The sequence below is a fragment of the Peromyscus leucopus genome, chromosome 5 (assembly GCF_004664715.2).
Source record: "Peromyscus leucopus breed LL Stock chromosome 5, UCI_PerLeu_2.1, whole genome shotgun sequence".
Classification (NCBI taxonomy): Eukaryota; Metazoa; Chordata; class Mammalia; order Rodentia; family Cricetidae; genus Peromyscus; species Peromyscus leucopus.
The window spans coordinates 111,557,787-111,573,775 of NC_051067.1; the positions used below are offsets into that span (position 1 = coordinate 111,557,787).

The 15,989-nt window shown below is 45.8% G+C and overlaps 1 protein-coding gene across 1 annotated transcript in view; it reads left to right on the top strand.

The window, feature by feature from the left end:
* The window catches only part of Pkd1l3 (polycystin 1 like 3, transient receptor potential channel interacting), a 71,969-nt gene that overhangs the window by 41,004 nt on the left and 14,976 nt on the right, over positions 1-15,989 (top strand). The window contains 9 exon segments of the mRNA XM_037206253.1: positions 1,034-1,180; positions 5,468-5,655; positions 5,942-6,141; positions 6,792-6,972; positions 7,550-7,742; positions 7,828-8,062; positions 9,622-9,721; positions 12,121-12,258; positions 13,195-13,380. Of these exon segments, the coding sequence (XP_037062148.1) occupies positions 1,034-1,180; positions 5,468-5,655; positions 5,942-6,141; positions 6,792-6,972; positions 7,550-7,742; positions 7,828-8,062; positions 9,622-9,721; positions 12,121-12,258; positions 13,195-13,380 (1,568 nt within the window).

Consider the following 15,989-nt stretch of genomic DNA (forward strand, 5'->3'; position numbering starts at 1 on the left):
AGTATTTGATTGTTGTGTCTCAAAGAATAGAGACCCCCAAAGAGATGGGGAGAACTGTGTGGGAGGTGCCAGTCCATGAAGCAGTCAGAACGTGCACAATAGTGACTGGTGGAGCTCACCCTCTCATGTATGGGTTGTAGTTTGTGGCACCCTAAAACCTTTGTAGACATGAGAGCAGGAGGCGCTAACCACTGCGCTGCACATCATGCTTCTGAAAAGTGCCGACTGGTACTCTGTGTACCATTCTGCTGTTCTTCTATGTTTTATATACAGTTAAAGGCTGAAAACACTGTAGCCAAGGGTCGGGGGAGGCAACTCAGTGTCACAGGTGCTTGCCATGCAAGTGTGACGACCTGAGTTGGAATCCCCACCCAAAGCCAGGTGTGGTAATATGCATTTGCCTTCCCAGAACTCCTACAGCAAATGGGAGGGGGAGACAGGAGAATCCCTAGTGGATGCAGCTGTGGGCAAGGGACTCTGTCTCAAACAAGGTAGAAGGAGAGGACTGACATCCAAGGCTGCTTTCTGATCTCCATATGCACCCTGTAGCACGTGCACACAACATTGTGCACAGAAAACACACACACACACATTTGAAAAAAATATATACGTAGGTAGAGGATAAAATCTAAGATCTGAGGGTCTATAGTTCTGATGTGGCTACAGACCCAGATAAAGTGAGAAGTCATTAGTATAAATGTTGAACATTGATGATGAAAAATAGAGGTGCATGGGATACTTTAAGAAGTAATAGATCATTATCACACACAGAACAAAGAAAGATGCACACACACACACACACACACACACACACACACACAAATTTTCTCAGGCAACAAAATTTGTAGTCAGCATCTTGGACATGAACTTCCTGAGGGCAGCAGGTGGGACTGGCTTGCCTGCCTATCACTCTTACCTTGCAAAGCATCAGTTGCTTACTTGGGTACTCACTGCAAGTGCAAGATAACCTCTTACCACACAGTAAGCAGTCACTGCGCTCCTTCCTGACATGGCGACCTTTATCTGACTATAGGTATGTGAGCCAAGTGATCGTCAGTGATATGACTGTGAAGAAGAAATGGCATTTCCAGTGCAACTGTTGGCTGGCCGTGGACTTGGGCAACTGCGAGCGTGACAGGGTCTTCACACCAGCCTCCAGGAAGGAGCTCTCTTCCTTCAGGTACAACTGTTAGTACAGACACTGATGCACACTTAGAAGACTATAGCTCAGCTATTTACTCCTCCTTGTCTCCCCATCAGTCTTTGTGACTCACAATTTTGGACTCTTCTTTGGCATTTCCCTCCTCAGAACAAGCATGTGAACGTACATCAAATGCCTAAATATGAGGGGGGAAAGTGGCCCATAACCTCTCCTCAGGAATGTTCCCTTTTCTCCCATTGTGTGGTAGGAACAGCAAGGTTCCATTACTTCTAAGAAGCCGCTCCCATTCAGCTGCTACAGAAGAAATCACTCCTCCAACAAGCGTTCTGTTTTTGTTATGATTTTGAGAAATTAAGGGAAGCGCATACCTGGGTAGTTGCGTTCCTTCTGATGGGCTGGGTCTGTAGCCATCTGCAACTTCTTGCTGGCACCATGGTTGGCAGGTGGTGGCAGCTGTCAGCCACACAGCACCTACACATGGCTGCCCCAGCATGGCAGCCTCGGGCTAGCTGGGTGTTTTATCTTGTGACCAGCTTTTCCTAGACTGGCATTTCAGGAGAGCTAAGCAGTTCCTGCTCTTTGTGACCCCTACTCTGTAGAGCTTCCCGGGGGAGAGACAGTCTACCATTTGATGGGAGAAGTTCAAGTGAACTTTGAAAATGTATTCAAATTGCCACGGGAACATAAAGTTTGTGGTTGGCCTGCACCAGCAAAGGCTTTGTGGCTTGACCTTGCCAGTGTCCCCCATCACATTTGGTGTGTGATAGCTGGTTACACCGAGTCCCCCTGGGTTACTTTGGCCCAAACTGAAACCCATAAACAATGGCATAACAAACTGGCTAAGATCAGCTTTGAATAGTCATGATCCATAGCCTGGGAGAGCGTCCCATGGTTCCTTGCCACTGCAGAGAAGGATGTTATTAGAACAGAGGAAATAGGTGGGGGGGGGGGGGACACACCTTTAATCCCAGCACTCAGGAGGCAGAAGCAGGTGGATCTCTGTGAGTTCTCGGCCAGCCTGGTCTACAAAGTGAGTTTCAGGACAGTTAGGACTGTTACACAGAGAAACCCTGTGTAACAAGTTAAAAAAAAAAAAAAAAGAGAAACAAATGGCATGGGCTAGGTGACCAATAAGATTTGTCACAGTGCAGGGATTGTCTTGTACCTGATGTGTGGTGCAGAAATCCCTTAGGCACCTAGAAGTAGAATTTCCGAGAGTATGCATGTTGTGAGACAAAGGATAAGAGGTTGCCACAGACTCCAGTGAGTTTCTCATTTCACTTATTCTTCTTTCAGCTCTCATTTTCTTTGTAATTTCCACTATCCTGGTCTCCTATTTAGTAAGACTAAGGTCTTATTTTCTTTTTGGTTCCTCATAATGTAATTTCCTTTAGTTCTTTGATTTAAAGTAGCTGATTAAGTCTTTATCTAGAGGCCAAGTGTGCTGGCGCACACCTGTAACCCCAGCCCTCAGAAGCTGAGGCAGGGGGATCGTGAGTTCCAGGTCAGCCTGGGCTAGCAGCCCTTATCTAGTAAATACAATGTCTTGGCTCCTTGAAGGCCATCTGTTTACTGTCTTTTCCCTGGATATTCTCATGTGTTGATGTGTTAAAAATGGCATCTTTAAGCCAGGCTGTGGTGGCACACGCCTTTAATCCCAGCACTCGGGAGGCAGAGGCAGGCGGATCTCTGCGAGTTCGAGGCCAGCCTGGTCTACAGAGTGAGTTCCAGGAAAGGCGCAAAGCTACACAGAGAAACCCTGTCTCGAAAAAAAAAAAAAAAAAAAAAAAAAAAAAAAAAAAAAAAAAAAAAAAAACGGCGTCTTTAGCACAGCGTGCTCCAGGAGTCAGTTGTCTCTCTGCTCCCACCAGCATGGCTGTTTTGGATGCTGTTTGTACACTCAATGATGACTCTGAACTGATTCTGTGAGGTCTAGATTCTTTGTCATGTGCAGCAATTGACATGTTTGCACAGTTAGCGTAGTGTCAGCATAGTGCTCGTGCCTGGCTGAAGATTAGACCGTTCCCTGAGATTCCTGGATTCCAGCGAGCCTCCGCTCTTGGTTGCAGGGCTCCGTGGGCGCAGTGGGCCATGCCTCCCGTGTGCAGGAGGGCTATCTACAACCATGCCTGAGCCTTCCCCTCCGGCTTGCTGAGAGTCTTAAGGTCATCCAAGAGTGATCATTAGGAATTCCTGGAGGGTTTTCTGAGCACGCACCTAACACTCAGCCTTACACAGTCATATGGCTTCTAGATTCCAGAAATGTTATCAAAGCTTTTCAAAACCCTTTGGAATGTCCATGCCCTAGCTTTTTTTGTTTCATTCTTTTCTGGTTAACCCATTGTTTAACAGTTGTAAAATTAAACTACCTCTGAATATTTCTGACCGGGCTTCTAGCAAAAATGTGCTTTGCTCTGGGTGAACTCCCTGTCATGTTGGATAAAGAATAGTTTTGGAAATGGGATTTGTTCTTCCTGTTTTAAATTTTGCCCCAGTTCTTCATATTGTGGTTCACTCTTTCATCCTATGTGGCAATCAGAATGTCCTTCTAGTTCGGTCCTCAGCTCAAAAAAAAAAAAAAGAATGTCCTTCTAATATACACAGTCATGTTTGAATTCTGAAAAACACTCTCAGGTGTAAACTCTGAAAACACTACTAACCTGCCATTCTCTGGTTGTGCTGGGGGCTCTCAGCTCTCCTCCGTGTTGTTAAGCAGTATCTGTACATTTGTTCTTGTGTTCTCTGTAGCTGATTCTGGGTAATTCATTCTCTCTCTCTCTCTCTCTCTCTCTCTCTCTCTCTCTCGTGTGTGTGTGTGTGTGTGTGTGTGTGTGTGTGTGTGTGTGTGCGTTGTGTATGTGCATTGTGCATACATGCTTTGGAGGTTAGAGCTGACTGTCCACCTTTTTTTAAAAAAACAAAACAAAACAGTGTCTATTACTAGTCTAGAGCTCACCAAATAGGCTAGACTGACTGACTCTTAAACCCCAGGGCTCCACCTATCTCTTCCCACTTAGGGCTTGGACTAGACACATGTGCACTCACACACACACACACACACACACACACACACACACACACACACAGCACCACACATGGTTTTTTTTTTTAACATGGCTTCTGGGAACCAAACTCAGCTCTGCCTGGGTGGATTCCAGTTCATTAATGTTCTCTTCAACCATATTTGTGTGTATAATCTTTTTTTTGTTTCTTGAGCGTATTTTTCAGGGTCAGTATATCAGTGACAGAGTATTTTCCTGTCATGCATGAGGCTGAGGGGTCTAAGCCTAACCCCTACAAAACACACATGCCATATCTCACAAGAGAAATCAAATTGGATCTATTTCTGTGTTTTTCATAATTTTTATTCTTTGGGAGGGGTTCTTTGGTGTCTTGGGGGGTTGTTTTTTAGGAGGGTTGAGATTGGGTCTCACTATGTACCCGAGTGGCCTGGAACTCACAGAGACTTGCCTGCCTCTGCCTGCAGTGCTGGGTTTGAAGATGGGAGCCCTCCAGCCCTGTCTGTGTCATTGTGAGGGCTCGTCAGGTAGTCTTAGCTCCTCCAGTTGACACACTACCTACAGCTCCTCCACACTGGGAATACAGATGGTAATTCAAATGTGAATCTCCTAAAGTATCTTGAACAGAAGTCTGCTTTTGAAGAAAAGAAATCAACCAAAACTCTTAGATCATCAAATGATGAGATTGTTTTTTATTTTAAAATCTCATATGATACAAAGAGCTCACGCAGGGCTGGGGAGATGGCTCAGCAGTATAAGCATCTGTTGCTATTGCAGAGGAACCAGATTCAACCCGTAGCACCCTCACGGTGGTTCACAATCATCATAACTCAAGTTCCAGGAGATCCAGTGCCTTTTTATGGTCTCTGTGGACACCAGGCATGTGTGTGGTACACAGACATATATGCAAGCAAAACACCCATACATCCAAAATAAAATAAATCTTAAAATTTGTTTTAATCTCATGTAATACATGTTATCTGAGAGCTTGATCAGGAAGGTGTTAAGTGGAGGTCGAGAAGTTGCTATGCATCTTGTTGCTGGACAAACCATGCCTTAGTCTAGGTTGCTTCAGAGTAAAAGCTTAGGCTGGCAGGATGGCTCAGTAGGTAAAGGTGCTTGCCACTAAGCACGATGACCTAGGTTCAATCCCTGGAACCCACACAGTATAAGGAGAGAATTGACTTCTACAAGTTATCCTCTGATCTCACACTTGAATGAGTCCATACACACAACATAAAATAACTGCAAATTGTGTCTTTTCTCATCTAATTTCCCATTTTAGACACCTGTTCTCCTCCACGATCATAGAAAAGTTCACTCAGGACTCTCTGTGGCTCTCAGTTGCAACTAGACATCCCTGGAACCAGTTTACAAGAGTCCAGCGGCTCTCCTGCTGTATGACACTACTTCTCTGTGACATGATCATCAATGTTATGTTCTGGAAGATGGGTGGTACCACTGCCAAGAGGGGTGAGCATGAGCCCTGAGGTGTCTGTCTGCAGTGGGGAATATTTTGGCTGTCTTTCCCTCTTTAAGGGTTAGGAATCGAGTCATGGTGTACCCTCATTTCCCTGTCCACTACCCTGATATTATATGCTAGCACATTCTCTTCATGCTCGCATTGATAAATAAAACTGTCTTAGGAACATACCAGGATCTTTACTGCCGTGGAACACTTTCTACCTCCAGATAAGTTCCCACATAAGTATCTCTAACCCGGGAGGGTCGAAGCTGACACCATGCACTTTCCTTTCAGTAGGTCCATTTGCTGTGACCTGGTCAGAGATACTCATCAGCGTCCAGACTGCCGTCATCCTCTTCCCTATCCATCTTGTCTTTGGGCGGCTCTTCCAGTTGATTCACCCACCAGAACCTCTGCCCCCACTTCCTCCCACCCAGGCTGCCTACCCCTTGGGTCTTGCTTATGAATCTCCCTCTCCCACACAGGTGGTCACGGTAAGTTTCAGATCTAATTTCTGGAGACTGAGTGTGGGGCCGTGGGGAGCCCACTCCCACTCCCCCCCCCTCAGGCACTCTTGAGCTGGGAGAAGTGGGAAATATTTAGATAGAAATATATTGGAGAGAGACAGATAGAAACACAGGATAACCTCAGGAAGGCCTGGGTCAAAACCCAGCAGCCCCCACCCTGTCTCTTCTAAAGGGCTATTTATAGAAATGCCAAAGGAGGGAGCAAAAGACCTCCCCCTAGCACAGCCAAGTGCAGACCCTTCCAAACACCTGGTAACCACGCACCTGGTCAATCCATCCCAGGTTTGGCAATGCAGCCCTGATGTGTAAAGCAAGCTCGGATCTCACTCGGAAACCTCTGTGGACCCCAACATGGGGCAACACATACTACCCCATAGCTGTTTTAGTTTTTGATGTTTGAGCAAACTGTCCCTCTTCCATTCTATAGTCTCTGATAGAAATGGTTTTGAAGGCACTGGGGGGTGACTCTTCTCTGAAAACATTAGAAAATGAAGCACTGGGTTTCTTTACGCTAAGCCGTGCCCTTGACCAAAAGAAACAGGCCAGCCTTCTGTAATTGTGCCCAGTGTGGACTAGGCAAGACAGACTGAAGCCTCTCAACTCGGTTCCATATCCAGGAATTAAAGGAAACTGTGGGATTCCTGCTCAGGAGAAACACACATCTGCTCTCGGAGTGTGAACAGACTTCGTGGAGTTCTTGTGACATTAACAAGCTGGTGATGCTTTTCTCCAGCCTTATTTATTCTCACTTAGAAGATCAAGGCCGTCACCAGCAGACAGAATCCCGATGGGAAGACGGTAAAGTCCAGTGATTTTAGTAATGCTTTCTAGCATCTCCTCCACTCCCATGCATCCCCTTCAGTTCTTATTCATTTTTGCCTTTCAGCACAAGGCAATTTATGCTTATTTAATTTCCTTAAGCTTTCAGTCTTGGACCAATAGCTTCGGTCTCTTGACTTCTAGATAGCCTTGTGATAAAACTACAGTACTAATTGTAAAAACATAAAAATATTTAGATCCCGTATTCCACCAGCAGAATCTGTCATGTCATCTTTTTCTTCCCTTGAGTGGAGAGGTTGCGTGATTTATGAATTTTGAATCCGGTTTGGGCGCTTGCTAGTCTATCTAGGCTGCATGTACTGGAGCTTGGGTGGGAAAGTTTTCAAAGTGTCTGGGTCAAAGTTCGGAACTGTACAATGGTGAGACGGGTCTGCACCCTCAGCGGGAAGTAGTACTAGAGGTGCTGGAGCCTGTCTCCACCAGTCCTGGGAAACGTTAGCTCTACTGTCACCTAATAATTACTCATCTCCGTCACTGATCCCCGTTTATTGAAATCTCCCATTTGTGAACGTGTCCACCTGAACTAAATCCGCAGTGGTTTCTGAAAACCACCACCATTTCTGCCGCTACCTGCTCCAAGTTCTACAGAGACTGAAATCGCACCTAAGTGAGCTCAGTGCTGCCCCTGTTCACCAGCCCTGTGACTTCTCAGAAGCAGTTAGCCAACTTCAAAAGCTCCAGGAACTCCTGGAGACACAACTTCTTCCCAGGGAGCGAGGGCCCTGCAGGTAAGCACTCAGGGCTCTCGTCACTACCCGTAAACTTTCTCTTGGTGTCTAGCTGGAGATGAATCCTCCAATTTCTATTCTTCAGGCACTCAACCAGTTTCCCCATCCTAAGCCCAGAAGAAAGGAAGACGCCCGTGTCCTTCGGCCTGTTCAAATGGTTGAAGTACATCTGCTGGCTCCTCCTAGGTGTCATTAGCCTGGCTTCGGCTTTTTTTGTAACACTTTATAGCTTGGAGTTGAACAAAGACCAAGCCACCAGCTGGGTTATTTCAATGATGCTCTCCGTGCTTCAAGACATCTTTGTCAGCCAGCCACTAAAGGTATGTGAAGAGTGGGATGGACCACTACAATTGTAGGAAGCTGGAGAAACTGAGGCCACATGTGTAAACCCAAGTGTCTTGAAAATTAGTAAACAAATCAACAGGCAGAGTGATATTTGTTAGGGATCTATGTTAAGTAGCAACAGAAAATGCCTAGCAACTAATAGATTAGCATACACACGGCAGAAAACGTTGAAGATGGGGCAGTTTTTAAAAATCAAATGGTGTGGCCAGGCGGAGGTGGTGCACGCCTTTAATCTCAGCACTCGGGAGGCAGAGGCAGGCGGATCTCTGTGAGTTCGAGGCCAGACTAGGCTACAGAGCGAGTTCCAGGTCACACACTGTGGTTGTTGAGACAGACGGCTCAGCAGGTAACGACACTGGCTGTCTGAAAACAAATCTAACCACTTAAATTTGATGCCAGGAACCCACATGAAGGTAGAGGGCGAGAACCAGCTCCACGAAGTCGTCCTCTGACTCCCACAAGTATTGCAGAGCACGCGCACACACGATGGTAATAACAATATTAATAACAATAAAACAATGACAATAACTTAAAAATCAACCACAAACCACTTTTCTAAAGGAACAGAATTGGGGCAAGAAAGATGGCTCAGCAGTTAAGAGCACTGGCTGCCTTTGCAAAGGACCCAGGTTTGATTCCCAGCACCCACACGGTGGCTCACAGATGCCCATCACTCCAGTTGCAGAGGATGTGGAACTTTTTTCTGACCTCTGTGGGTACCAGGCATGCAAGTGGTAAACATACATAAATGAAGGCAAAACACTCATGCACATAAAATAAATAAATCTTTAAAAAAATTTTAAGGAACACATAAAGATTTTAAATTTTTAACTAATGAAAAGTCAAAGAACATCAAAGTATGGAAAATAACATAATGAAGTCTCAAGTTCTCTTACCCAGCATCAAAAATTACCAGTGATGGCCAACATTGTTTCATCTGTTCTGAAAAAGAAAATTCCAAAGTTCACACGACTTTCGTCTGTCTAGCTCTAAAATTTGTATTTCTCTAAGACTTGAACTTTTTAAAACATAAAATCATGACAACGTGTAAATAAGTTAACAGCTTCTTAACATGAGAATGCCCACACAAGGAGCTGGTCAGGTCACTCGTCAGTAAAGGAACCCGAGTTTGATCCCTGAACCCTACATGGCAGAAGACAATAACTGACTCTGGGAAGCGATTCTGATCTCCACAGGGATGCCATGGCTACACAATAATATAAATGTATAAATGAATGGGACAGGGCTGGAGAGGTGGCTCAGTGGTTAAGAGCACTGACTGCTCTTTCAGAGGTCCTGAGTTCAATTCCCAACAACCACATGGTGGCTCACAACCACCTGTAGTAAGATCTGGTGCCCACTTCTGGCCTGCAGGGACACATGCAGACAGAATGCTGTATACATAATAAATAAATAAATCTAAATAAATAAATGGAACATACTATGAGTCTCCACCGGCACCTGTATGTGCGACATTATCATCTGGGGCCTTCCAGTACCTGCTCATGGAGTTCCCCCATCCTCTTGTCTCCAGGTGACGTTCCTCACAGTCCTGTTCTCACTGACGGCCAACCAGATGCCATGGCTTAACAGAGACAAGGAACAACACGCCAAGAGAATCGTAGCACTGTGGGGTAATCCAAATCATCCCAGCTACTGTTTAATTTTACAAAGAGCAAACGATGTAAAAACAGTGGAATGTGAGCTACCTCAGATTCCAGTTTCCTCAGAGGCCTTGTCACTTGGCTGATCTCTGCCCAGAGCCCAGTGTCACAAACTCACATTCCCCTGGAAACCAGTGCTTCCTTGTATCTCTCCTCCCTGAGCCCCAGACGGTACCTGTACTGCCTGTCTTCTCTACCTGAATGCTTTCAGTTGTCTCCGGCGGAGCTGCCCGCCCGCCCCACAAATCCACTCTTGTGTATTTTCTCATTTCTGTCAGGTGGCCTCACCCCCAATGCTCTACACATCAGAGTAATCCTAAGTACTCTTATTCTCCACACTCAGTCACCAAGTCTGAGAGACATTTTTACAGCCTGTAAAAAACTGACTGAAGTTACATCACCTGAAGGAATGTTGCACACACAATGCTGAGGCAAAACTGTAAGACTCAAAAATGCTAGCACGATGTTATTTATCCATGTGTTGGCTAGAGCAGGTGTGTGTATCCCCTGTAAATGTTTCTGTAAATGCTGAAGAAAAAAAAAACAGGAATAATCTCTAAAACTCAGGAAAAGGTTACCTCTCTGAGGGAAGGAAGGGGTACCACATGGAGGAGAATGTGATGGACCCAAACCTAGCAATCGCTTGCTTAAACTCAACAGTGGACATGCTAAAGGCGAGGCACTCCATTCCTAGTGAGGTTTTACAAATTTAAAAAATCTCACTTGAAATGCCTTTCTTGTCTTCCTTTCATTTCTTATGCACTTGAACTGTTTTCTTTATGGGAAGTGACTTCTTTCTCAAAGGTCTTGTCCTTGTCCCTCTGAAGATCTGTGACCTGCCCTTAAGACATGTGTTGTGTGGGGTATAGTTCAGGGCGAGAGTGCTTGCTGGTAGACGAAAGGCCCTGAAGTGAGTCCCAGCACGGAAAAGAAAAGTCAAATACCAATTCCTCTATGACGCCATCTCCAACTTTCTTTGGAGAGGTTTTGTTTATTTTCCAGTGATTGTATCGTATTTGGCATGCTGGTGAGTTTTCTTTGATTTCCCCTCTCTCTGTCTCTTTCCCTACCTCGATCTCTAGCCTTCCCTTTTGCTATAAATCCTACCTGCTTCTGTTCTGTATAAGTCTTTAGACCAGACCATTGTCCCTCCCTGGATTCGTTAGCAGTGCTCAGTGTGGGACTTTATCCCTGAATCTGCATTGAGAAGAAGCCCAGGTGATGTCTATTCATGTTAAACTTGAGAACAATGTTCCCACAGTGCACTCCCCTGAGGAGAAGCACAGGTCTCTAGTTCAAGATAGAAGAATACAGCGGAATAGCTTATGCCTACTGAATCTAATGTTTATGATGAAAGGGCTAGGGTCGAGCTCAACAGAGCACTTGCCTGGTGTGTGTGAGGTGCTGCACAGGATTCCCAGCACTGAGAGAAAATCCTTACCAGTGGGTGGTGGTGGTGCATGCTTGTAATTTCAACATCTGGGAGGCTGAGTTGGAGGAGATCATCCCTGTGAAGCCAGCCCGGGCTATTTCTGACAATAGAGACATTGTCAGAAAAGGGGGCAGGGAGAACACGCTAGGGTTTGTTTGGTATGGTACCAAGTTCATGCATGTTAGACGAGCACTCTACAACTCAGCCATGCACCCATACTTGTGCTATGTGGTGATATATCGTGTACCCTAATAACATTTGCCTGAAGATCAGAGAACAGAACAAGCCTCTAGATTAAACACAGAGGCCAGGCAGTGGTGGCACACATCTTTAATCCTAGCACTTAGAGGCAGAGATCCATCTGGATCTCTTGGAGTTCAAAGCCACCCTGGACTACATGAGATTGACTCAGTCTAGGAGAGAAACAGATCCGCGAAGTGGTGGCACACACCTTTAATCCCAGCACTAGGAAGGAAGTAATATGGCTAGGCAGAGAAAGGTATATAAGGCGTGAGGAGACAGGAACCAAAGCCCTTTTCAGCTGAGGAGATTCTTTTGGCTGGAGACCTTTCAGCTGAGGACTCAGAGACATTCAGTCAGAGGGTTCGTGGAGTTGGCAAGGTGAGACATGGCAGGAGCTTGTCCCTTTGTCTCCCTGGTGTTCAGGCAAATTTTATTAGGGTACACCATATATCACCACAGTGCTGAATTTCATTTTTCTAGTAACCAAATTTTTATTGTCTTTTATAAGTTTGGGCCCCAGTGGGTTGGGAGTTTAAGAAGGAAAACCCAGGCCTTTCCCCCATAGATAGAGATGTGTTGCTTAGACAACGTTTTATCTGCCCCTCCAACATTCAACAGGAATGCTCACAGTAGACGCTCAACAAAACGTAATGAAATGTAACATTTATTTGGCCTATATTTCAATATTTGACAGCAAAGTGTTCTTCATCAGCGCCTGGTTTGAGAGATAAGAACAACCCCATCTATACTGCCCCAGCCATGACCAGCTCGGCCAAGCACCCAAAGACAGCCTGGAAGAAGCAGCTCTTCAAGCTGACTGGTGGTCCTCTGGGTACGAAGGGGTGGTAGCAGCATGCACCTCTGTACACACTGGCCAGCGGGGAGGGCCAGGGAGAACAAGATGGAAGACAGGGGAGGGCAGAAAAGTGTCTTTGAAGAGGAAATTTAGAATTCCAGCAATGCAGGTGATGTGCTCAATGGGAAGAGCCCCGAGCTTCTAGTCCTCAGGTTTCACCGAGGTGGAGTGGGAGGTCTCCACCTGCCAAGGGAAAACAAGACCCAACTTACATACTCTCTGGACATACTGGGGGAACAATGCAATTGCTTTGGAAAAAGGTTCTTCTAAGTGCTGGGTTTAACATACTCAGTACACTACTGGCCTCCCTGAACCAGATATCAGAAAACAATGACTCTGTTATTGTTCTTTTCTTTTCATGCCTTTCCTTTTGTGAATCCAGAATGTGAAGGAGCACTTATGTCTAAGAATCAAAGTACAGTGTAAACATGGGTGGATCTTATGAATCTTGAATTAATTTCTGATTACTGGCAGGATGAATCTGGAAAAGAAATATGTATATTTATAATACATATGTATATATTTCTGTGTGTGTGTGTGTGTGTGTGTGTGTGTGTGTGTGTGTGTGTGTGTGTTCATACCCATTGGGTTGAACTATTTGAAATTGCCCATTTCAACTCCTGGATTTTTTGGATTTGGGTTCTTTTTCGGTTTGATGGTTTTTTGGCTTTTTTGAGACAGGGTCTCGTTATGTAGCTCTGGCCATCCCGGAACTCGCTCTGTAGACCAGGCTGGCCTCACAGAGATCCACCTGCCTTTGCCTGCCAAGTGCTGGAACTAAAGGTTGTGTCATTATGCCCAGCTCCATTTTTACTGTTTTTGACCTGCAGAAGTCTGTAAGTGTAAGAAAAATGAGAAGGTTTAGATGTCTAAAGTAACTGCTCAGATGATTTTTTTTTTCTTGTAAACCAGTCCAGATCCTCTTTCTGAGCCTGCTGATGGCTACCGTCTACTCTGCAAGGGACTCCAGTCAGTTTTTCCTCCATCAAGCTATCTGGAAGAGGTTTTCTCACCGTTTCTCAGAAATCAAACTTGTGGAAGATTTCTACCCATGGGCCAACCACACCCTCCTTCCTAGCCTATATGGGGATTACAGAGGTAAGGACAGTCCTGGGGCAGATGGGAGGTACAAGACCTCGTCTACAACCCGTGGAAAACTAGAGAAAGGTCAGCCGGCTTCTCAATGGGCCACACCTCTGTGGACACTGCAAAGACCCTAGACTCCATCCAAGAAGCTTCAGTTAACTACTCATGGTGATCCGTGGAGTCTGATTCCCAATGGTGCATGACACAGGAATCAGCACGGATTCATGTACAGCATAAAAGTAAGTGCAGGGACCCTGTGTAGATGAATTTCTAAATGGTCTTATTAAATAAAAAACACAGAGTCAAATATAGGTGTGAAAGCCTTAGGGAGATCAGGGAAATAGGGAAAGTCACCAGCCAACTTTACCTCACCAACTCTGCAGCTTCCAAATGCCAGTTACTTCCTGTCTACCCACGCCTATATGCCTTGCTGTTCTGCCATCTGATTTGCTCTCTCCATTCAACTACATCACTTCCTCTTCCTACCCAGATCTGTCACTTCCTGTCTGTCTGCACAGACCTCCAGGGTTAACTAGTTTTGGAATTTAAGGCGTGTGCCACCACAGCTGGCTCTGTTTCCAGTGTGGCCTTAAACACACAGAGATCCTGCCTGCCAAGTGATTAGATTAAGGGCATGTGCTACCATTGCCTGACTTCTTTGTTTACTTATAATGTCTGACCTTTTCCTCTGATCTCCAGGCAAGCTTTATTTATTTTTTTAAGATTTGTTTGTTTGAGCTGGGTGGTGGTGGCGCATGCCTTTAATCCCAGCACTTGGGAGGCAGAGGCAGGCGGATCTGTGAGTTCGAGGCCAGCCTGGGCTACCAAGTGAGTTCCAGGAAAGGCACAAAGCTACACAGAGAAACCCTGTCTCGAACCCCCCCCCCCAAAAAAAAAGGTTTGTTTGTTTGTTTGTTTAGTGTACAGTGCTTTGTCTGCATGGCCAGAAGAGGGCACCAGATCTCATTACAGATGGTTGTGAGCCACCATGTGGTTGCTGGGAATTGAACTCAGGACTTCTGGAAGAACAGCCAGTGCTCTTAACCACTGAGCCATCTCTCCAGCCCCGAGCTTTATTTATTAAAGCACAAACAAAATATCACCATAGCCCTGGGACTCAGCCACACACAGGAGTACAGGAGTGTGGTCTAATAAGAATGGTCTCTACATGGGATGGGCTTTTGGCCACGTGTGTCATTTTTCCTAGCTCTCTGTATGTAAGTTGTCTGTGTGCTTACCCAGTTTAGTCCTACAAACATGAATTGGACATCTACAGTCTGCAGAGACCTTTCCTAGGAGCTGATTAAAAAAAAAAAAAGCCAGTGCCAGGCACTGGTGGCGCACGCCTTTAATCCCAGCACTCAGGCAGAGGCAGGCAGATTTCTGTGAGTTCAAGGACAGCCTGGTCTAAGAGCCAGTTCCAAGACAGCCTCACAGAGAAACCCTATCCTGGGGGGAAAATGGTCATAAGGGGTCTGTGTCCTCAAAGGACCTCACCAAAAGCGGTATTGCCAAGCTTCATCCTGCAGCATGTACAAATGGCTCAAGTTTTCTTCCCTCCAAGGCACTTCTTGATCACTGTGGTTTGGGTTGTTGCCCGTTACCCAGCTTTGCCATGACATAACTTTGTGGCCTGCTGAGTAAGCTGAATTCTGGGAATCATTATTTCCATTTACCTCGGGGCTGGTGGCTTCATGGTGAGATTCAGGACATCGCCTGTGTTCCTGAAGAGAAGCTGAAGGATATGTTCATCTTAGCAAGCGCTTTCGGTCTCCTGCCAGTGCACTGGCTGTGTGAGCGTTCTACAGAAGGCAACTCCTACTCATTGTATGGTAATTTTTTTCCTAAGTACAGTTTTGGATGACAACAGTTTTAGGTTCAGGGAGCGTTCTATTTGTAATACATAACTCTATACCGAATAAAATATTGGCAAAATGATTAGAAGCCAAGATGGCAAAAGTTGAGGCCATCGAGGGGTTAGTCTCCTCTTGGCCTCCTTGGTTGCAGTATATACCACAGGATAGGGTACAGCACCACAGGATAGGGTACACAGGATAGGGTATAGAACCACAGGATAGGGTATAACACCACAGGATAGCAGTACAGCACCACAGTATTGGGTTTAGCACCACAGGATAAAGAGCAGACTGAGAGCCTGATCAGTGTGGAATCCTGGGTAGATATCCCAACCTTTGCTCTGGATTCCCCCATTCAATGGGAAGAATCTCAGGCCCTGTCCTATATGACAGGTCTGAGTACTCAGAATAAGTAATGTCTGCACATGGTAGTGACAGAGGAGCGCTGCCTGTCACCCCTGGGGAAACGGAGCTTTGCTATACTGCTGCCGGGATGGACCGACCTCAGGATGAAGAGAACAAGCACGCCACAGATGGTCTTCACAGTCCTGGCACTCGGGAGGTGGAGTCGGGATCTGAGGCCAGCCCAGGCTACTATGCAAGACCTCGTTTTAAAAAGAAATCTGTAGATGAAATTCTAAATGGTCTTACTAAATAAGGAGCACAGAGCCAAATGCACAATTAAAAGCCCAGAGATTGACAGAAGCCAAGAGCTGAGACCACCTTAGCTTACCATTTGCTGCCATCCTTCCCCCGGGAGAGAGA